The 22,179-nt window shown below is 38.9% G+C and overlaps 1 protein-coding gene and 1 long non-coding RNA gene across 52 annotated transcripts in view; one reads left to right on the plus strand and one right to left on the minus strand.

Annotated features, from left to right (window-relative positions):
* Nucleotides 1–10,513, plus strand: part of LOC141380509 (uncharacterized) — a 15,788-nt gene extending 5,275 nt beyond the window's left edge. The window contains exon 3 of one of the 2 annotated variants that reach the window (XR_015523727.1): nt 7,338–10,513. This is a non-coding gene — a long non-coding RNA (uncharacterized LOC141380509). The remainder of the gene's footprint in view (nt 1–7,337) is intronic. The other variant, XR_015523728.1, reaches the window with a different exon arrangement.
* casz1 (castor zinc finger 1) overlaps nt 7,966–22,179 on the minus strand; it is a 333,881-nt gene continuing 319,667 nt past the window's right edge. For 29 of the 50 annotated variants that reach the window (XM_087307326.1, XM_087307333.1, XM_087307318.1 and 26 more), the window contains 7 exons: nt 21,701–22,018; nt 21,364–21,562; nt 19,123–19,294; nt 13,930–14,078; nt 13,532–13,766; nt 12,527–12,862; nt 7,966–11,912 (listed from right to left, as the gene is read on the minus strand). In XM_087307326.1, the coding sequence (XP_087163452.1) occupies nt 10,630–11,912; nt 12,527–12,862; nt 13,532–13,766; nt 13,930–14,078; nt 19,123–19,294; nt 21,364–21,562; nt 21,701–22,018 (2,692 nt within the window). In that variant the 3' untranslated portion in view covers nt 7,966–10,629. The remainder of the gene's footprint in view (nt 11,913–12,526; nt 12,863–13,531; nt 13,767–13,929; nt 14,079–19,122; nt 19,295–21,363; nt 21,563–21,700; nt 22,019–22,179) is intronic. The other 21 variants (XM_087307351.1, XM_087307357.1, XM_087307346.1 and 18 more) reach the window with 1 other exon arrangement.

Consider the following 22,179-nt stretch of genomic DNA (forward strand, 5'->3'; position numbering starts at 1 on the left):
TTGATGCTAAATTCTGACTCCATCCGGATATTGCAGCAGAAATCGAGACTCCCCAGGTGAAAAAAATATATAATTAAATGCAACTAAAATACACTTAAATACCCGCAAATACATTTTTAGTACATTGTTTTTTTTTTTGTGTTAAATAAAAGTTTGATGGTTTTACACTATAAATATACTAATTAAAAGTATGTTTATACTTCAGTAGGACTTTAGTACACTTGACAAAAGTATACCAAATACCAGTAATACTTAAATAATTTTTTAGTGTACTACAATAAAGTACACTACAGAAAAAACATCCAAAAGACTTTTATTAGTGTGTTTTTCAAAAGTGTGCTTTAAATGCTTTACACATTAGTTGATTTTAGTACACTGTTTACATACTAATCCTAAGTTTAAAATAAGTTAATATATAAAAAAATCTATTAGTAATGTATTGTAGTAGAAGTACATTTTCCCAAAAGTTGTACTTAAGTACACTTAATGTGAATGCAATATTATCACTAACACTTAAATAGATTTTAAGTGTGGTAATTTTAAGTTTATATTAAATTGACTTTATTAAAAATCTATTAGTAATGTATTGTAGTAGAAGTACATTTTCCCAAAAATTTTACTTTAGTACACTTAATTGATTTTGAGTGTGGTAATTTTAAGTTTTTAAGTAATTTTAAGTAGAAGTACATTTTCCCAAAATGTCTTTACAATTCATATATGTGCTGTAATGTTGCATCTTATTTATATTTTTGTGTTCTCAGTTTTTCCTAAGTTTTTTTTCCCTTCCATAAGGTATTTTTTGGACTTGTGGTTTATTGCACAAAAAGATTAAAGTGTTTTGATGAAGCACAAATGCTGTTTTCTTTGTACACATTATCCCAGGTAAAAAAAAAAAGGGGCACTAAAATGCACTTTATTTAAGTATACTTAGTACACTTTTCAGTAATGTACTAAAAGTGCTCTATTTTCGCACACTAATTTTGTACTTAATGTACTAAAAGATAGTATTAAGTATATGTTAAGATAAACTTAACACCATCTAAGTGTACTCAACTGCTATTTTGAGACACCCTGAAATTGAACTAAAATGTGCTTTTAACATACTATATCTGTATTTTTAAAAAATATGTTTAGTTACAACTAGAAATACACTTGAACCCTACTTTTAAACATTTAAATATATTTATGACTAAATTACAGTATAATAGTAATATATTCAAAGAATATTCAAATTGTAAAAAAAAAAGTGTGCTAAATACTGTATTAAAAGTGCTCTATTTTCCCAAACTAGTTTTGTATTTAATGTACTAAAAATTAGTATTAAGTACATTTTAAGATAAACTTAAGTACATTTAAGTGTACTCAACTGTGCTATTATGAGACAAAATGAAGTTGATCTAAAATGTGCTTTTAACATACTAAACATTTATTTAAACAATATATTTTGAAGGGATAATGTGTGTACAAAGAAAACAGCATCTGTGCTTCATCAAAACACTTTAATCTTCTTGTGCAATAAACCACAAGTCCAAAAAATACCTTATGGAAGGGAACAAAAACTTAGCAAAAACTGAGAACACAAAAATATAAATAAGATGCAACATTACAGCACATATATGAAATGTAAAGACATTTTGGAAAAATGTACTTCTACAATACACTACTATACATTACTAATTCATTTTTTATATATCAACTTATTTTAAACTTAGGATTAGTATGTAAACAGTGTACTAAAAATCAACTAATGTTTAAAGCATTTAAAGCACACTTTTGAAAAACTCACTAATTGTCACGATAACTTCATTCACAATAACCATGGACTACAATTCCGCCATTTCTGGACTACATTTTCATACATGCACTCTGCTCACGCACACATGCTTCATCTAGAATGATTACACTCACCACCTGAGGATTGTCAGAAACTGATTGCCCACACTATTTAAGCAACACACTCACTCATTCACATTGCCGAGTCTTGTTAAATGTAAAGTAACACTACAACGCGTTTCCTAGTCTTGTTTTACTGTGTTTTGACCCTAGCCTTGTTAGCCTGTGTGTCTTAGGGTGCTTTCACACCTACACTTTTGTTTCGGAACGTATCTCGTTTGCCCAGTTAGCGCGGTTCGATTGGCATATGTGAACAGGGCAATCGCGCTCTGTTCCGCGCCAAAGTAATCGCTCCGAGATCGCTTGAATGAGGTGGTCTCGGCTTGAATGAAACGAACCCTGGAGCGGTTCGATTGTAGTGAGAAAGCGATCCGATCCGAGCGCGGTTGTATCACTGTGTTTTATGGATATGTAATAGGCATATACGGCTATATGAAGAGAGAATTATGATTGGGGTGGGAAGTTTCGCGAGTCTCCGGATGCCCGCAAACGAGTGATGATCTCCCGGTAATCTCGCGTCTCCCTACAGGTCCTCAAATAGGCATCGTCGCGCACCCTTCTCACCCCTCCCCTCCGCATCTCTCCTCAGACACATCGCGCGCGCGCACCCTGTCAATCACCACCAAACCACCACCTCTCCTGACAGCTTAGCGGGACGCTGCAAAATAAACCCTGACACTCTGACCAATGTGAGGAGAGTTTACTCGCACGTGACTTGTTTAAGCTCTTTTGGTCCGATTAGAAACTTTGCAGTGTGAAAGCGAACCGCTCCAAGAGCAAAGAGCAACAATGTAACAATTGTAATCTCTGTTTCGGAACAACTGAATCGATTCACAGGTGTGAAAGCACCCTTAGTCTGCCGCCTGCCTTCTGACCACTCGCCTGATCCTTTGACTACGATTCTGGACTTCCCTTGTATGTCTGTTTGCACTTGTATTGACCATTGCTTGCCTGACCACTGATTGAACCTGCATGGATCTCTGTTGTTTGAGTCACTCCTCAGGTTACACTAATACAACTGTTTTGGATGTTTTTTCTGTAGTGTACTTTATTGTAGTACACTAAAAAATTATTTAAGTATTACTGGTATTTGGTATACTTTTGTCAAGTGTACTAAAGTCCTACTGAAGTATAAATATACTTTTAATTATTATATTTATAGTGTAAAACCATCAAACTTTTATTTAACACAAAAAAATGACAATGTACTAATAATTTATTTGCGGGTCATTTTAATTGCATTTAATTATATATTTTTTCACCTGGGATCCCTTCAAAATATATTGTTTAAATAAATGTTCAGTATGTTAAAAGCACATTTTAGATCAACTTCATTTTGTCTCATAATAGCACAGTTGAGTACACTTAAATGTACTAAAATTTATCTTAAAATGTACTTAATACTAATTTTTAGTACATTAAATACAAAATTAGTTTGGGAAAATAGAGTACTTTTAATACAGTATTTAGCACACTTTTTTTTTTACAATTTGAATATTCTTTGAATATATTACTATTATACTGTAATTTAGTCATAAATATATTTAAATGTTTAAAAGTAGGGTTCAAGTGTATTTCTAGTTGTAACTAAATATATTTTTTAAAATACAGATATAGTATGTTAAAAGCACATTTTGGTTCAATTTCAGGGTGTCTCATAATAGCACAGTTGAGTACACTTAGATGGTATTAAGTTTATCTTAACATATACTTAATACTATCTTTTAGTACATTAAGTACAAAATTAGTGTGCGAAAAAAGAGCACTTTCAGTACATTACTGAAAAGTGTACTAAGTATACTTAAATAAAGTGCATTTTAGTGGACTTTTTTTTCACCTGGGTCATCAGACCAGGGAACATTCATACAATCTTCTGTTGTCCACTTTTGGTGGTCCTGTACAAATTGTAGCCTCAGTTTCCTGTTTTTAGCTGACAGGAATGGCACCCAATGTGGTCTTCTGCTGCTGTAGCCCATCCTCCTCAAGGTTGGACATGTTGTGCATTCAGAGATGCTCTTCTGCATACTTCGGTTGTAGCTAGTGGTTATTTGAGTTACTTTTGTTTTTCCATCAGCTTTAACCAGTCTGGCCATTCTCCTCTGACCTCTGGCAGCAACAAGGCATTTGCGCCCTCAAAACTGCCGCTCACTGGATATTTTCTCTTTTTTTAACCCTTCTCTGTAAACCCTAGAGATGGTTGTGCAGTAGATCAAAGGGGTTCTGAAATACTCAGTCCAGCTCATCTTGCACTAACAACTATGCCATATTTAAAGTTACTTAAATCACCTTTCTTTCCCATTCTGTTGATCAATTTGAACTGCAGCCGATTGTCTTGACCATGTCTACATGTCTAAATGCATTGAGTTGCTGCCATGTGATTGGCTGATGAGAAATTTGTATTGAGCAGTTGGACAGGTGTACCTAATAAAGTGGCCGTTGGGAGTATTTATGCAAATTTGTTTTTATTTGAATCAAATTAACTTACATCAGTCAAACTGACTAAAAATTGAGTTAAAATTTGTAAAACTTGGTTAGTCAGGTTTCTTCATATTATTTATTAAAATAATAATAATAAATAAATTGTCTTGTCTTTTTGTCATAAGTTTTTAGTGTACTGATTGCATCAGACTTTTTTCTATTGTTTTAAAACATTTATGAAAATGCCTTGCCTTTTACCTTGAATAGCCATGTTTTAATCTCGGTAATGATGTTTTTGTTTAAAATGTTTGTGTTTTTTATCACTATTGAGTGGTGTCTTTATTAGAGAGACCTGTTATCACTTGCAGAAAAATTGCTATTAGAAGATTGTGACTTTGGAAATTTGGCACTGTGATTCGAGTTTTCATATCCCCATTGAAATTCTTCACTTGTTTACATGCAGCTGTGCAGCTTCAAGCAAAAACTTGCAGGATTTGGACAGGTGTGCCTTCATCTAATGTTCAGATAAGAGGATATTAAATCATCCCGAGTCTTGCTTTTGCATTGCACAGATTTGGCGAAATGCTGTCTGCTCCTGTCTGACTACACACTTAAAGTCCTATTTATGCAGAAATCTCCCCTGATCCTGAACATAATTGAGCATTTCTCCTCATTTCAGTAGACATGAGTACAGAGAATAGCATTTGTACATAGCGGGCTTGTGACATTATCGCCAATAAGGTCTTGTTAAAGTCAAATTGGCTGAATGTGTGTCTAATTCTCTTTTTCCTTTGGGGTCCCTGAACTTAATTCTTTCACACAAGCAACAGCTGCTACCAGTGGCACGGCGGCTTCCTTATGAATCCTTTTTTTAAACTCGGACCAAAGGTCTCTTTAAATAAAGCCGTGTGCGTGAATGGAAATGGCAAAATGAATGTGAATGCCAAAGGTTACGAGGAAATGGATGAGATTTACAGACGCAAACTAAAAACAGAGCAATGGCGCAATTACGTGTACAAATGGAATGATTCTTTCTGTGTTTATGACGAGCGTATGAGATGTGATTTGTAAGCAAACAACTGTACACTTCTCAGCTGTCAGAAACACACAGTTGTTGTAATTTGTTTGGGGGTGTAATGCAATTAAACGATGCAATAAGGAAGGGAAATCTACACATGGCTTTGGTCTGAACTAGAGGGCTTGAAGCTTTCTGATTGGCTGTCGTGCATTCTAATAGGTTGTGTGGATGATGTGTGAGCGGCGCTGCTGAGACATATGTACTGAACACCTGTCGTGTGTTTAAGGGCCTCAATGTTGCTCATGCACCACTGCTGTGTTTCATGCAACCTGTTCCTGGAACACACACACACACACGCGTCTTATATAGAGGAGATTGTGTGTATGTTTCATGTGAAATCTGTCAGTTGAATGAGATCAGTGTAAAAAAAACAAACACTTAATTTGTTTATAGTGTAGGGTGGCACTTTGGCTCATTGATTAGCACTGTTGCCTTACAGCAAGAAGGTCACTGGTTCAAGTCCAGCTGGCGTTTCTGTGTGGAGTTTGCATGTTCTCCCCGTGTTGGTGTGGGTTTCCTCTGGGTGCTCCGGTTTCCCCCACAGTCCAAAGACATAAGTGTGTATGTTTGAATTAGTGTGTATGGGTGTTTCCCAGTACTGGGTTGTGGCTGGAAGGACATCTGCTGCGTAAAACGTGAGGGAATAGTTGGTGGTTCATTCCACTGTGGCGGCCTTTGCAATAGAGATTAAGTCGCAGGAAAATGGATGAATGAATGTTTATAGTGTAGTTGTACATTACAACTATTGAATGACTTGAAGTACAGACTTGGGATTATCGTTATTGAATATAATAATGCATAATTTAATGTTGTTACTGCATTAAGAACATGTAATCTTGCCAGTAAATGTCACAGTTTCAGACTTTTTTTATTTTTATTTCAAGAAAATGTGATCCTGGGCCACAAAACATATATTTTACAGATTATCATAAATAAATAATTGAGATTTACACATCCTCTGAATGCTGAATAATTAAGCTTTCCATTCATGAAATTAAACAAAATGAAACTTGTAAACAATTTGAAGGGCGCAGTGGGTAGCACAACCTCTTCACAGCAAAAAGGTCGCTGGTTCAAGCCCTGGCTAGGTCAGTTGGTATTTCTGTATGGCGTTTGCATGTTCTCCTACTGTATATGTTCGCATGGGTTTCCCCCACAGTCCAAAGACATGGGGTTTAGGGGAACTGAATAAGCTAAATTGGCCATAGTGTGTGTGTGAGAGAGTGTGTATGAATGTTTCTCATTACTGGGTTGCAGCTGGTAGGGCATCTGCTGCGTAAAACGTGCTGGATATGTTGGTGGTTCATTCCGCTGTGGCGACCCCAAAAAGTAACTAAGCTGAAAAGAAAATTATATTTGAGTTTAGCTATTTTATAATTGAACATTTTTTAACATATCTTTATGCAACATGTTCTTTACTTAACATTTGAATGGTTTCTTGGCATAAAAGAAAAATCTATCATTTTGACCCATACATATTTTAGGTTTTTACATATAAATAAACATGCAACTAAAGGCTGGTTTTGTGGTCCAGGACCACTAATGTAATTCTATATATTTATTATTTATAGATTTTTTTTTTTACCTCGTTCTTAATTCATTTATCTATTTGTCTGTCTGTCCATCTACAGTTTTTAATGTATATTTTTTCTCTATACCTATGCTAGATTCCTTCTAGTTTCATCCTTTTTGAGTTTTGACATGTTCATGCATTTTTAATATAGTCTAAGAGTCCGAATACTTCTTGGAATGGTGTTTGCAGCATAATTTACATAATCATATTCAATTCATAATTTATACAACAAAATTAGATTTCTTTTTTCTTCCCTTAAAAATTCTGACAATAAGGTAATCTGTTGTTTCAACAGCAGCCTGCGCAAGTTTGGAGGTTGTTTCCGTCTGTTTTTTTGTGTAATATAATTTCCATAGTTGTCTTTTTTTTTTCAAGATTATATTCAGGATGCCAGCTGGCAGACAGATGGTGGTGGCTTTACACGTTTTTATTTAAAGACACATCAGAAGGAAGAGGAGGGTGAGGCAAGAGAACAGCTGTAGCGAGTGGGACAGGACGGCATTTGCTGGTCAAAGCGATGAGCTGCACAAGGAAAGAAAAGAATGAAAAACAAGCCTTGCAGAGAACTACAAACTTTCTCCAAATGTGTTTGTTCCCTAAATACAGCTCAATGATAGAGAGAAGATTTTTGAGGTGTTGTTTTTCACCCAAAAATGAAAACCCTCAAGAGGTTATATACTGTTTTGAAGAAAGCTGAAAGCCTATAACCATTGACTTCTATAGTAGGAAAAAAACAACTACTCTGGAAGTTTTCAACATTCTTCAGAATATCTTCTTTTGTGTTCAACAGAAGAAAGAAACTCAAACTGGTTTAGAACAACTGAGAGTAATTAATGACAGAATTTTCAATTTTGCGTGAACTATCCTTTTAAAGCAGTGTCTTCCTGAGTGAGAGAGTAGCGGGACGTCCTCTGTTGGGGCCCAGTGCCCTTTAACACCATTCATCAAAGCGGGGGAAAGCTTTATTAATCACTGATGATATGGAGAAACATCTTGTGGAACATTTGCATTGTTATAATAATTAGAATTTCTTTATTTCGACTCTTTACAAATCCTGCTATTTTACACACATAAAATGTATTCAAGTGCACAGTATCTCCCAGGCAAAAACAGCTGCTTCAGTGCGAGTCCTGCGCTTTGCACTTGAGACCAGAGAACAAACGGCCTGTGAGAGGGGCATGCCATATGCAAAATACAGAAGTTCAATTAAATAAAACAAACACCAAAACAATAGCAAACAAAGAGTTGTGGATGGTTTGAAATTATGCAGATATTGTGATCGCACATGATATACAGCTTCGAAAACGATGACTTCCTTGCGCAAAACGTAGAAAAACACTCCACTGTTCAGTGCTACAATAATGTGACTCGTATAGATTTAATTACCACTAATTCCTCTACCACTATGGGGAAACCATGGTAATAACAATAAAACTTCACACACACACAGACAGACAGACACGCGCACGCTTGCATACATCTCTCACACACACACACATACAAGCAAACTATACTGGTGTTAGATCAGTTTTTAACTTTTTATTCTTTTAGTTGTCCGTTTTTATTTTCTTTTTAAAGGAAGCTTTGAATCAAAGAGCATTTTTGTTCATATATAGTTTTTACAGAAGAAAATACTATACAGCCTTTTTTCCCTCCTGAAACAGATAACCATCCACACATTTAGTTGCCTATATTGTGATAGTTCCTTGTTTAGGAAACAATTCATCACCTCATTTTTCCTATATTCAGTGGAGGCCAAGCAAACAAAACTCATTTTTCTTTCTTTTTGTTTGTAATTTGGAGCGAAGCACTGCAATAATTTCCTCTGTATAGAATTCATTTAAATTACAGTCATCATTAGTGTTACTCATTAGGCAAGCCAGGTTCTAGCATGCCTGTTTCATATTGAAATCATCCAATCTTGGTAGCGAAGAAAACATTTTTTTTTTTTTCCATTTTTTTTTTTTTTTAGTTTCTTAAATAAAACACAGAACAACAGTTCTTCATCACACTGAAGACTATTTGTGCATCAAAGCAAAAGTGAACTAAACAACATTGTAAAGCAAATTCCCTGTTAAAAGATATATGCCATATTTTCAAAAGGTAAAAATGAACCTAAAAAGTGCAAAAAACACCCTAGAATTTTCTCATTGCAAGGTCACATAAATATTAAATAACTTCTTATTACTGGAGCAAAACCACAGCTGTTGTAAAGAGAAAACAAAAGCTTGAAACATTGTTTTCTGTCTGTACAATTCATAAAATCACACACTTTCCATCGTGGTGTCTTTGTGATGTCTGTCCTCCATTCAGCCCTCTAAAAAAAAAGTCTCTTTCCACGTTTCCTCTTCTTTTAGAAATAGATATATATGATGCTTCTGAAAAAAGAAGCTTCAAATAGCCAGTCTCCATCCTCAGACGCTGTCTCTTTTTTTCATGCTACAGAAATGGTGAAGGAAAAGTAAAGAAAAACACCCACAATCTTCCCTACATTCAGAGACGCTTGTCTCCTGCTCTGTGTTCGACGGAGACTTTAGGACATCTATTTGAGGATGAAAATGAAGCTGTAATCTCCTCCCATTCATTCTGGGCAGTAGCACCATCATCACATTACAAAAAGTCTCTGAAACACAGGGGTGACGGCCCTCGCCATCGAGACAGACCCATTTACAGTGAGACACCCGCACATCATCTGCTCATGCCTGTGCAATTAGAGAATAATGCAAATAAAAACAAACAGAAAGCCATAGTAATGCAATCATGTAAAAGATAACAAAAGGTCTTAAATAGAGGCTTGAATATCTGCTCTCGTCTATACAAAAGTGCACTATGAATATGCAATGCCAAATGGGTCCTCGTTGAGAAAAAAAGGAACAGAAATCAAGTGCGAGCTAGCATTCGCTGAGATCAATGCTTTATGGCCTGACGCTTTGCAGCCACTGGTCTCTGTTTGTTTGTCCTGAAGATGCAGGCGAATGTCCACATGGAATGGAGCCTATGACACCACCGACCATGACAGCAGGTTTAAGTGAGAACTGTGATGGTTGTAAATAATAATAAAAAAACTCAACGGAGAAGCACACGAGTCAAAGCATTGGTGCAGGCCCCTGCACTTCAATAATAATAATGACACAAGGTGTTTTTGAATCGATTATTTGAGCAACATTCTTTATAAAAGATTTCCTGCTTTTCGTCACTTTCGGGTTGGTATGTGGGTCCTGCAATCCAGTGACTGCAATTAAAATGTACATTAACATCCACACACATCTACTTTATATAGATAGTCATATATAGAGAGATTGTATTTCCTTGTTTTTTTTTCCACACACAAAAAGTAACAAATGAAATCGAATAAATTAAAGTCAAACATGCACACACACACACGCACACACACACACAAAAAAGACTGATGTGTAGGAAAAGGTTTACATAGCCACCCATGTGTAAAAGAGGGCCTCGTCTGTCTATTTCTCTGTTCATTTTTAATGCATAATTAAATTAATAATCTTGGTCATCTTGTAAACATCATAATAAATCATTTTGGGCCTTCACTTTTCTTGTAGTTGGTTGTTTTCTTGTCATCTGCAGCGTCTCTAAGCATGATAAATGAGGCCACTCAAACTTGCGTTTGTTAAGGGAATTCATAGTTCTCCTTCTACAGCATAGATTAGGGCTCAGCCTCCGGATCCTCTTTATCCAGTTGGGAAGTTTCGGCGTGGTTCATGGAAGCATCAAAACTCTCTCCATTGTCTTTGTCTACTTCTGGCTCTGGCATGGAATCTTCATACGAGTCTGTATTCATATCGTCCTCCGCTTCGTCCTCTTCCTCATCGTCGTCATCATCGTCGTCCTCTGCTATCGGCTCTTCCTCAGGTGACAGGTCATCTTCCAGATCGCCGGATGTGCCGGTAGTGTCATCCTGAGGGTTGCCTAGGCCCATTGAAGCAATAGGGCCAGAACCGGGGGCTAGGGACAGGGGATCTCGGTGCATCTTTTTGCTTAGGTCCATGGAGTCACTGAGTCCCAACCCGGCAGCATTTTTCAGGAAGAACAAGGAGCTGTTGGTATCCGTCCCCAGGTTTAGAGAACTGTCAAGGTTGACTGCTGAGCCTGGATGCTCATATTCATTAACGGCCCCTGTCGAAGGGAGGTGGAACATGGTCATATTGTTGTGGGTCAGCCCTGGTGTGCTAGGTGAGGTCGGGGGCAGATTCATGGGCATTGAGGGAATGGCTAGGCCTGCATGGTGGTGGTGGTGGTGGTGATGATGGTGGTTGCCATCCTGGTTGGGGGAAACGGAAGGCAGCTCACCCCTCTCCTGCTTCTCATGCTTGCGCTTGTGGGAATCCATTTGGGACATGCCCACCACTGTGTGCTTGCACTCTGGGTAAGTGCAGTGGAAGTGTGAACACTTGAGCTTGTACTTGCAGTCAGCCACCTCGCAGTCCACGCTAGAACTGAACTGACAGAATCCGGCAGCACTGATCACATCCTGCTTGCCATGATGCTTGCGATGCGCCGTCACCTTGGTGCTGTCTGTACAGCGGAAGCCACAGCGCAAGCAGTGGAAATGGGTGCTGTTTCCAGAGAACTGGCAATCAGGGAAGTTACAGCACAGTGAGGACTTGAAGCGCTTGAAGTCATCTAGGACCAGGTTGTCCACGCGGTCGTGGTGCTGGGCATGCTTGTACATGTGAGTGCGGCCGCAGAACTTGTAGCCGCAGTTCTCCCGTGTGCAGTGATAGTGGGTGACCTTCAGGGAGAACTGGCAGGCCGTATCCTTGCAGTCCTCATAGAGATCATAGCGTCGGAAGCCTTCCAGCATCATGCCTTCATCCAGCATCTTGCGAGACGAAGCGGTTTTGCGACGCTTGCCGAAGGGTGACATGTCTTCGATGATCCAGAAGCGCTTCTTAGCTCCAGTTGCCGTAGGGATAGAGATGGTGTTACCTGGTTGAAAAATAAAGGAATAGACTGGTTAGCCTTGAATCCGCATGAGGAGCAGCCAAGCAACTCTGTAAGCAGTAGTAACTACATGCGCCCTATCACAGAGGTTCCACCTACAGCAGTATACTACCTAATGTGATTCAATGTCATAATCAAACAGAGACAGGCCCATTTGTATAATGTACTGGTGACATTTTAACGTTATTGTCACATCTAGGTATTGGGAGAGTTCAGAGGTGCCTCTGTACATCTGGCTTTATGGGAGTGCAGGATACCCTCCCATAAGCCTGAGGTCAGTGCTAATGATGTGCTCCCTGTCCAGACCAGCAGGAATCACATGACTCTATTAAAGCCTGGCATGATTAAACCAGCTTTTTACAGCAGGCTTCTAATGGACAGCATTTTAGACAGTAGACTTAACAGCAGGTGTGCAATGTACTACACAAGACTAAAGGCACCACTGCAGTGGCTTGACTGAACTGCACTACATCTGTAAAAAGTTAAAGAGTTGTAAACAGCTAATGCTTTTTAAACAAATGCCTTTTGTAATAGCTAGCCCTAACCCAAACTACTGGTACTTTAAAGCTGCAGTGTTCGGGTGGAGACGGGATAGGTACCTGCAGCGTCCTGTACTATAGGGACGTCATTTTTAACCGAAGACGAAGTAGGAATGATGGGGCTGAAAGCTGTTGTGTTGGTTGGCATGACAACACTCCTAGTGGCTCCAAGAGAGGCGCTGAGCAGAGAGTATGACAGACAGGATGGGGAGAGGAGATATGGGAGCGAGGGGAGTGGTGGCCGGAGAAGAGCCGAGGAGAGAGATGGAGGTTGACTCTGGAGCGCAGGCTGATGAGGAGGTGGAAGAGAAGGTGGAGGAGGAGGAGGTGCAGATTGAGAAGGAGGAGAGTCAGCAGAGGTAGTAGTGGCAGGGGCAGGGACCTGACAGCCTGGTCCTACAGAGACATGGTGCCAAGGAAGGATGGTAACAGAGAGACAGGAAGGTACAAGACACAAGGGTGGGGAGGTAAAAAGGAAGAGATCAAGTAATGAAATAATGAAAGCCAAATGGTAACCAAAGTCAGACAACAGCCAAAAGCAACAGTGATGAGAATGGAAGATAACATTTGAAATCAAACAGTGAAACCATAAAAACCAATTAAATGAAAGAAAGCTCAGATTCAAAGAGCAAAGACCCAGATTTGAAGGTGCTGATAGCATTGCTGTTGTAAGTTTCTATTCACCCTTTCTTTCACCCACACAAGCTCTCTCAAAAACCCACCCTTCATAGACAATGAAAGTTTTCGATTATCTTAAAACATGTTTTTTGTGCTGTTTATGGAGTTTTGGGCTGTTTGCAGGACACCCATAAAATATGTAAGTAGCATGTTATTTTACAGCCCTGTCATTGTCATCACAAAAACTAGATAATAACAAGGTACTAGTCCCTTAAACCATCCCCTGAACCGAGCCTTAACCCTTTCTTAGGTGCGTGCACCTACATCAAAATAAAGTACAAGAAAAAAAAATGACATTGGCCTGTGGTTCATTTAGTCACTCATATTTTGTCAACCATTTCATTCTAAAACTGCCATGATATTTTCTTGTTGCTGAGGTCAACTCACCTGCTGGCGAACTGTCGTTTCCTACGGGGGTGCTGGTACAACTGCGGTCTTGGTTGGAGGATTCTGAGGAGAGGCCCAGTGGGCTACCTCCAGCAGTATAATCCATGTAGTCATCGTTGTCCTCCATCATGTTGGAGAAGTTGGGGTTCATATTATGGTGGCTGCCTACCATGCCAGATGAAGCTAGACTGGCCATGCGTTGCATCTCTTCTGGTTGGTGGGCATGAGAGACCACCTAAAGTAAAGCACATCAAATCATCCATTTAGACTAACGTTGACTTAAGAACATTAGAAATATGCTTGATAAATGTTTATTATTTGAGAGTAGAAGTTACATTTACATTACAAATGTGCTAATGGCTCATTCCTGACATGGGCATGATTGAGATTCTTAGTACCTGGGAAGGAACTCTGTCGAAGTTTTTACCCAGCATCCTCCGCATGTGTTTGCGGGCATGGGAGGTCATCTGATGCTTGAGCAGGAAGGAGAACTGACAGCCCTCACGGATACAATGGAAATGGCTGTTAACTTGGTTGTATTTGCACCCTGCAAGAGACAAGCGACAAAATTAACTTGAGCAAAGACCATCTTCATCACGCCTGGGTTTCAGGGACAACATATATCATGGATTCTCAACGAGGTAATGAGGACATTGTGCTTCCGTCCCGCGCCTGCATAATGTGGAGAGACAGAGCAGATGAGTCCAGTGTCACACTGGGAAAGTCGAACCTTTTGAAGATTAGACCTGTGGTGCTCTTTTATTACAATGACATCTTTTATTCAATTTGGAATTTACATAAATACATTCTGCATTTGGAGAAGCAATAATGCACAACCCTGCAAACCAAAGTAAACACACAATTATTTCCATATTAAATTCATTTTTCACGACCTATCTGTTGCTGCTGTATTTCCTCCCCCTCACGCCTGTCCTTTTGCTTTTTTCATTATTATTTTTTCTCCCCACACAAAGGGCCCTACAGATTTTAATTGCTATATGTTTTCAAATTTAAAGACTGCCTCTGCGCACTAATCAAATATTCTAGGGTGCTCGTAATAATTTTATTGTGAATAATGCGTGCTGGAATAATTGAAAGAGTAGCATTCAGGGCAGGTGCTGGCTTGTTCGTTACCATGGCACTTGTGGTGCCGTGCAACAAACCGCCTGTTGTCAGATTGCTTTTGTACACAAGGGTGATATACTTTAAAAAGGCAGAGTTGAGTAAATATGAGCACATGCTGAAATATCAGGGCTCTTGTGCCACCAGATCCTGGTAACCTCATCGCCAGTGTTCTGTTTAATGTTGCTGCCATGGAGACCACTTCCCCAGTCCAGCTGAACCATCAATTCTTTATGACTCTAAGGCTTGCTTTTGTCATATGTTGCTGGTTTATACGCTAACAATGCAGCTAGAGAGACCTTATACTCTGTGGACTCTTGTCATTCCTTCCACTCATCAATTACTGTTTTTGTTGTTGTACCTGACTTAAAGGAAAATTTCACTCCAAATGATTATTCTGTCATCACTTACTCAAATCTGTGTTTATTTAGCATAATTTAAGCTGTTTTGTAAGTGGTAAAGTAAATCTAGGTGGTTGTTATCGCAGAATAAAGCCTTACAGGCTTGTTCGGCAGCCTGGCGCAACTGAAGGACACCAAAAAATGCTTGGATGTACTTTATCTCATTTATTACGTGGCGGCTACTTGCCACAAAACATAATAATTAGACACAGGACATTGTTCTGAATCATAATATTTGATTAATTCTTTAATTAAAAGCAAAGTTGACAGAAATGAAAATGACTGAATGGAGCATACACTAACCTACTTATTATCAAACACTATAGAATACACAAGACATGACACTCGTATTGTTTTGATTAGGGAAATGTGTAACGGTAAATATGACGAGTGAAGCCCTGCCTACTAGTACAGGAGCCAATCATCGATTGCTATAGACTAACATTTCTCCATAGAGAAACTCGGACCAGATGTGTGCTTTTTTTGACAGTTTGCTAGTCAACAAATACTTGCTTCACAGACATAAAAAATACATCAGAATAAAGCTTGAAATCTGTCATTTTAAATAAAGCGCACTCGAAAACAAATGTTTTTTGGTTATGTAATCTGTATAAAATAAACGCGAGGTACAGTCCATCCTGTCAAATGCACATCACATTACAGCAACTACTAAAACGCCCAAAAACTTGTAAATAAAGAGTCACTGTTATTTCTATAAGAGATTCGACATCAAGACTAAGTTGTTATTTAATTTAGAAGACCAGCACGATCAGGCGATCATTATCCGAAGGATGATAATACGTAGAACGGCCATAAGTGAGGTTGGTGTCGTGATCTCGTTCCTTTTGTGTGCACATGCGAATTAGCTTGGGCAACCTGAAAATATGCAGATTTTGTTTAATTCGGACATTTAGACTAAACTTATGAGATAGCTGTTGTTTAAGTTTATTGGTGGTTCCAAATATGTAATGTAATCATAGGCTTGGCAAACGGTTTTGAAGAATTTGATATTTCCCCATTAAGACTGAATGCCTGAGCATACAGCCCGAGAGGCATTTCAAAGATGGGCGCCGAGTGAAATGACTTTCCTTAAAGGGACTTTGTTATTATTCAGTCATAAGATGGCAGAAAACAGACAAAGAAAGGGCTGTGACAGACAAGCATTAAATATAAACATATTCACTGATGGTTAAGATGAGCCTGTGTTATTAGTTTTAGCGGTTGTTATCTCATAAAAACATACATTGGAATGTCATGACTCACCGATCAGAATCAATTGTATAAATACTGTAAAAGAGATATGAAGTGTTTATATTGCTTTTTAAAATCTCTTTATGCCAGCAGGTTTGACATTTTGCCACACATCACCTTTAGATTACCAAAGCAACAAACAAAGACGCTTGGTTGAAAAAATAAGCGTGCAGTTTTTGAGGTGAACTCTCCCTTTAAGGGGAGGGGAGCAGGAGGAAAAAAATACAAACTTTTAATCGGCCTGCTTGTGATGATGATCGAGGCTTGAAAAAGAGCAACACAAACAGACTGAGCTCGACAGGCACGGTAATTAACAAACATATGTAATTGCTCATTCCTGACAGGTTAAATATACCCAAGAAAACAACCTCTGTTTGATTGCCTACTATAAATACTGAAGTATTAATGTATGACAAAAAGGCAGACACCATTTTTCTCAGCCTGTTTTCTGTAATATAAATAAAACGTCCCCAGTTTTACAATGAGTTGGGGCCGTCTTTAATTCCACCAAACGTGTTTGTTCTGCAAAACATGAACGCCCGCTAGCACACTGACTCTGTTTTCATTGTAAACCGCTCAATTGACAAAATATCAATGCACAGATTGTAATGAGATAAGAGCTTCTCAGAAATGGCCTCAGAATTCAGTGAATAAGTGAAGCGCGGCCGTGTCATGCCCTGTACTGTATGTTGTGCTGCGAACAGTGTGAGAATTAGCGACTCAACCAGCAGATTGCCACTTCCCCTGTAGTCAGAGCCAATGGAAAAAGTGTTTTCATAGCAGGTGATGGCATCGATATAAATTTACAGTTACATCAGCTCTGTTTTCACACCATCTCTGATCCCTCCAGCTGCATTACTAACAGTCTAACGTGGGAGAGCAGATATGAACAGTGAGTGTTTGGAAACACGAGTAACTAATGTGAACAGTGATTGAGACAATGAGGAGTGTGGGCGACTGAGGCACGTACCATTTGTAAGATTCTCATAGTGCTGAATTCAATAAATGACTTTGCACACCACATTGAATAAAGAAAATCAGATTTCCAAAGGGGCTGAGGTGGATTAAAGGAACAGTTCACCTCAAAAATTAAAACAGGCCTATTACTGCTGAGAGGGGAGCCAGGACCTGGTTTTTCTATGTAGGAATTAACAGAACATCAAAATGTTTATGTTTTGCATTATTAAAAATGAGAAACAACGAAGAGATCCAAAGGTTCTTGCTCATAAAAGGGGAGCATTTTCTCAAATATATACGTTTATTGTTTGCCAGCGCTAATAAAGATAACAACATACATTTGTAATAGATACTACCCTGTCATGCAATTGATGCATCTTGTTTTGCATTACTTCATGCCTTTTGATTCACATCATGGTATTTTAGTGACATAAAGCAAACAGTGTAGCATTGAATGTTTTTTTTTTTTTTTTGGCTAGGTAAATCCACAGGACAAAAAAAAAGAAAATACTATCCACATACACTCACCAGCCACTTTATTAGGTACACTGTCCAACTGCTTGTTTGCGCAAATTTTTATTCAACCAATATCATGGAAGCAACTTAGTGCATGTAGACAAGGTCAAGACGATTTGCTGCGGTCCGAACCGGGCATCAAAATGGGAAAGAAAGGTGATTTAAGTGACTCTTGTAGAAAAGCCTTTCTGAACACACAACACTTAAAACCTTGAAGCAGATGAGCTACAGCAGCAGAAGACCACACTGGGTGCCACTTCTTTAGCTAAAAACAGGAAACTGAAGCAACAATTCGCACAGGCTAAACAAAATTGGACAATAAAAGATTTGAAAAATGTTGGCTGGTGTGATGATTCGTGACATTCCGATAGTAGGGTCAGAATTTGGCATCAACAACATGAAAACATGGCTCCATCCTGCCTTGTATCAACAGTTTAGGCTGGTGGTGGTGGTGTAATGGTGTAGGGGATATTGCGTGATGCTATCATGTCAATATGGACCAAAATCTCTAAGTATCTTGTTGAATCTATGCCACAAAGGCATAGATGTCTTCTTTCTATTCATTCATTTATTTTCTTGTTGGCTTAGTCCCTTTATTAATCCGGGGTCGCAACAGCGGAATGAACCGCCAACTTATCCAGCAAGTTTTTACGCAGCGGATGCCCTTCCTGCCACAACCCATCTCTGGGAAACATCCACAAACTCGATCTCACACACACACACTCATACACTATGGACAATTTAGCCTACCCAATTCACCTGTACAGCATGTCTTTGGACTGTGGGGGAAACCGGAGCACCCAGAGGAAACCCACGCGAAGGCAGGGAGAACATGGAAACTCCACACAGAAACGCCAACTGAGCCGAGGTTCGAACCAGCGACCTTCTTGCTGTGAGGCGACAGCACTATCTACTGCGCCACTGGTCTTCTTTCTAATGATACCTAATTTTTGTTTGTAGTTCACTAGGGTCAAGAACTGTTACTATTTAAATTAAGGTCGATTTAAATCCCCAAAAGTGAGTGCTGGCTAACAGATTAAGGCAGTTCTGAAGGCAAAAGGGTGTCCAACCCGGTATTGTACCTAATAAAGTGGCCAGTGAGTGTTCATGACTACAGTATTTTATAGTTGTAGGTACATTAAAGTATCACCTCAAATATGTCAGTTTCCTAAAACCTATAAAGTGATTTTACTTATTTTTATTTCAGATTTTTACAAAAAAAATTTTTTTTTATTTGAAGAGATGTGCAATGAATTCTGACAAACAAGCATGTACATTTTAACCTTTACCAAGTTGTTTTTTGTTCTAGATGCTTCTTTTAATACAAGAAAAGCTGGTTCTTACCATGTCTGCCACATTCTTCTCTTTTGGTAAAGTATTTGAAGCCGTTGGCGGCACGCCTCTCAGCTTTCTCATGCTTCTTGATGTGCCAGGGCAGTTTGGTGGTGATATTGGTGACAAAATAACAGCCGGGTCTCAGACAATGATAATGGCCCCTCATGCGAAACTCACAGTGCTGCAGAAAACCACAAATAAACACAACTCAGATCTTGTACAAACACTCCATGTCTTCATGGTTCACATTCCCACCGCTAATTCACAACCCAATTATGAGATATTACATTAATTTACCAGTGTTTCAAAACCGACCATCTTTTGAACCAAAATGGGGTCTGATCATTTGTCAGTTAGTTAGTCATTACTCAGGGTACCAAAGGGAAGAAGTAGGTTACGTCTGCTCATTAAATCCTTTTCTTCGTTCTTTCTGCAAGCATGTGACAGGACTCCAGCCCTCGCTGACCAGCGGAATCTGAACTTTAGGTTCACGCTGTAACCGCTGACCCCATTAACAACACGGCAATTAGTTCATTTGGCGATTCATCTATTTCTAAAACTGCTCTTTTATCAATTCATTAAGCTGCGTATGTGTGCATGTGTGTGTCCTCCGCAATGTAACCTGTTTCTGCACCACCATCTGTTTCCAGAGAGGCAGTTCCCCCAGGAGCACATAAACAGAACCCACTCTGCTCCTGAGAGGAGGGGGGAGCGCCGAGAACTGGGGATGGGACGCATAAATGAATTCATTTAAACAGGTTTTGCTCCAAATGCAAGTTGTTGGGAAGGGAGGGCTTTTTTCTATTAATGATGGAATTTTTGATGAAAAGCAAAACTTGTTTATTTTATACAGCTTCGGGGTCTCTGAGGTGCTTTTTTGTTTGCTTGTTTGTTGTGGAGAAATGAATATGTACCTAGGCATTTGTGTTCACTGTTTATAAAAGCAGTTTTACTGAGATAAAGTCATGTCAATGCAAATGGAGTTGCCACGGTGTAAAGTGGTGTTAGTGGTAAGGATGCATTGATTATAGAGTTTGGTTGTACAATTATAGTCTGAGGAATAGTCAGTTTCACAGTTATCATGATTATTATGCATTCAGTCATTTCAAAACACTACTAGTTTAGTAAATCACATGAAAACTATTTTTTAAAAACTATATTTTAAAGTGTTATTTTAGGAGTTCACACTTTGTTTGGCATGCTGTCCCAGGAGAGAGCTCTGAGCTTATGAGATCCTCGAGCCCAGGGGTCCCTCTTGTTCGAAATTTTACTATGGTGCTGATTTGGTTTAGTCAATTTACTTATGTCTCATGTTTTAGACTGTGGGAGGAAACCGGAGGACCTGGGGAAAACCCACACGAGCACGGGGAAAACATGAACTCCACACAGAAATGCCAACTAGCCGGGTAGAGACCCGAACTGGAGGCATTCTTGCTGTGAGGCAACAGTGCTAGCCACTGGGCTGCCATGCTGCTCTATAGAGGTAAAAGAGGAGGAGAGGGGGTGGAAGGGGGGATTCTTCAAGACGAAGATGACTAAGGTAAGATGCCTTGGTTATTTATACTGAGTTAGGAATCGTCTGATTGGTGGTTCGTACATTAGCTTGACTCGGAGCCAGCCGTGTCAATCATAAAGATGTGATCCTCTAGAAATTAGTTTATAAATAAACTTCACTTATTGCCGGTCAGTAACCAAATACAGCACAAAATGATAATAAAAAACAAACAATAGTCCATTTCTCTTTGGACTTAAAAATAAGTGAAAAAAAGTGTATGGCATTTAAACATAAGTATTATTTTATATTGAAAATAAATGACAGAACAATGAATAAATGAATAAATAAATAAATAAATAAAAATAAGAAAATTAAAAAATTTGAATTTTGTCTGATGTAAATTTAAGCTACATATTATATATAATAGTACACATTGTTATTATTATTATTATTATTATTATTATTATGTTCATTATTAGTGTATTATTTTATTAAAATGTTTATGCTATCTTATAATATATCACAATTTTGTCAAACTCATGCTTGTACAGCCTGAATAGTGGCGGTTTCTATGGGCCTATTGCAACTATTGTTGTACATGCCTACTGTATATGATCTATATATAAAGAAAGCTTCAGGTACTGGCTTTGGGTAACATGAAAATTAAAATATTGAGGTTAAAAAAATCTAATTATATAAGAAATAAAAAAACAATAACTATTTCATAAGATACTTCTTGTTAAAATGATGCTCACCTGGTTAGGACAAAGGCATTGCAGAGAATAGTAGGAGAACTGGTCTCGCACATTCACCAGGTTGTTGTTGGGGTTAATGTGGTCCAGGCAATGCGACTCAGCCTTCCCGGATGTCTTACACACATATTTGCAATTTCCAAACAGACAGTGGAAGTGGAACTTATTGGAGTATTTGCAGTCGGTGGCCAGACAAGGATCACTGTGGGAGATAAGCATGACAACACGTCCATCAGATATTTAAAACTGCGCAGAAGACATGGAAATACAGGCAGGACAAGCCATTCAAATCACACCACCACGGCATTATGAATTTACAAGAATGACATCGTCTACTCACTTGTCCTGAAACTGCAGGAAGCCAGGCTTGACCTGAGGCTTGGCGTTTTCCAGCGACGTTGTGGCTAGAGGGGAAGTGGCTGGCATACTGGGCATGGAGGCAGGAAGTTGGGGGATCGAACCGGCTAGCTGTTTCCAGGCTTGGAAAGAAGGGGACGAGCTGTAGCCCCCTGACACAGCCAGACTGGGCACCTCCACAGGGGGCGTCTTGGCCATGGAAATGGGGGCAGACATTTGATTAGGTCCGCTATCGTTGGATTCCTTGCTCTCGTTGAAAGGGGGCTCCGATTTAACCTTCAGGTTGGCTCTGAAGTGGAAGCTAATGAAAGAGAGGTGCATCTCCCATTAGATATGCTGCCAAACATAGCAGCAAATTAACATAGCTAGATCATAATCATGTAAATTGTGTGTATGCACGCTTTGGTGTGAACTTTAACATTTCAAAACTTTGATTTAACGTCATCGTGTTTGATTGTAATG

Source organism: Danio rerio, chromosome 23 (assembly GCF_052040795.2).
Source record: "Danio rerio strain M-AB ecotype USA chromosome 23, GRCz13ab, whole genome shotgun sequence".
In the NCBI taxonomy this organism is placed as follows: Eukaryota; Metazoa; Chordata; class Actinopteri; order Cypriniformes; family Danionidae; genus Danio; species Danio rerio.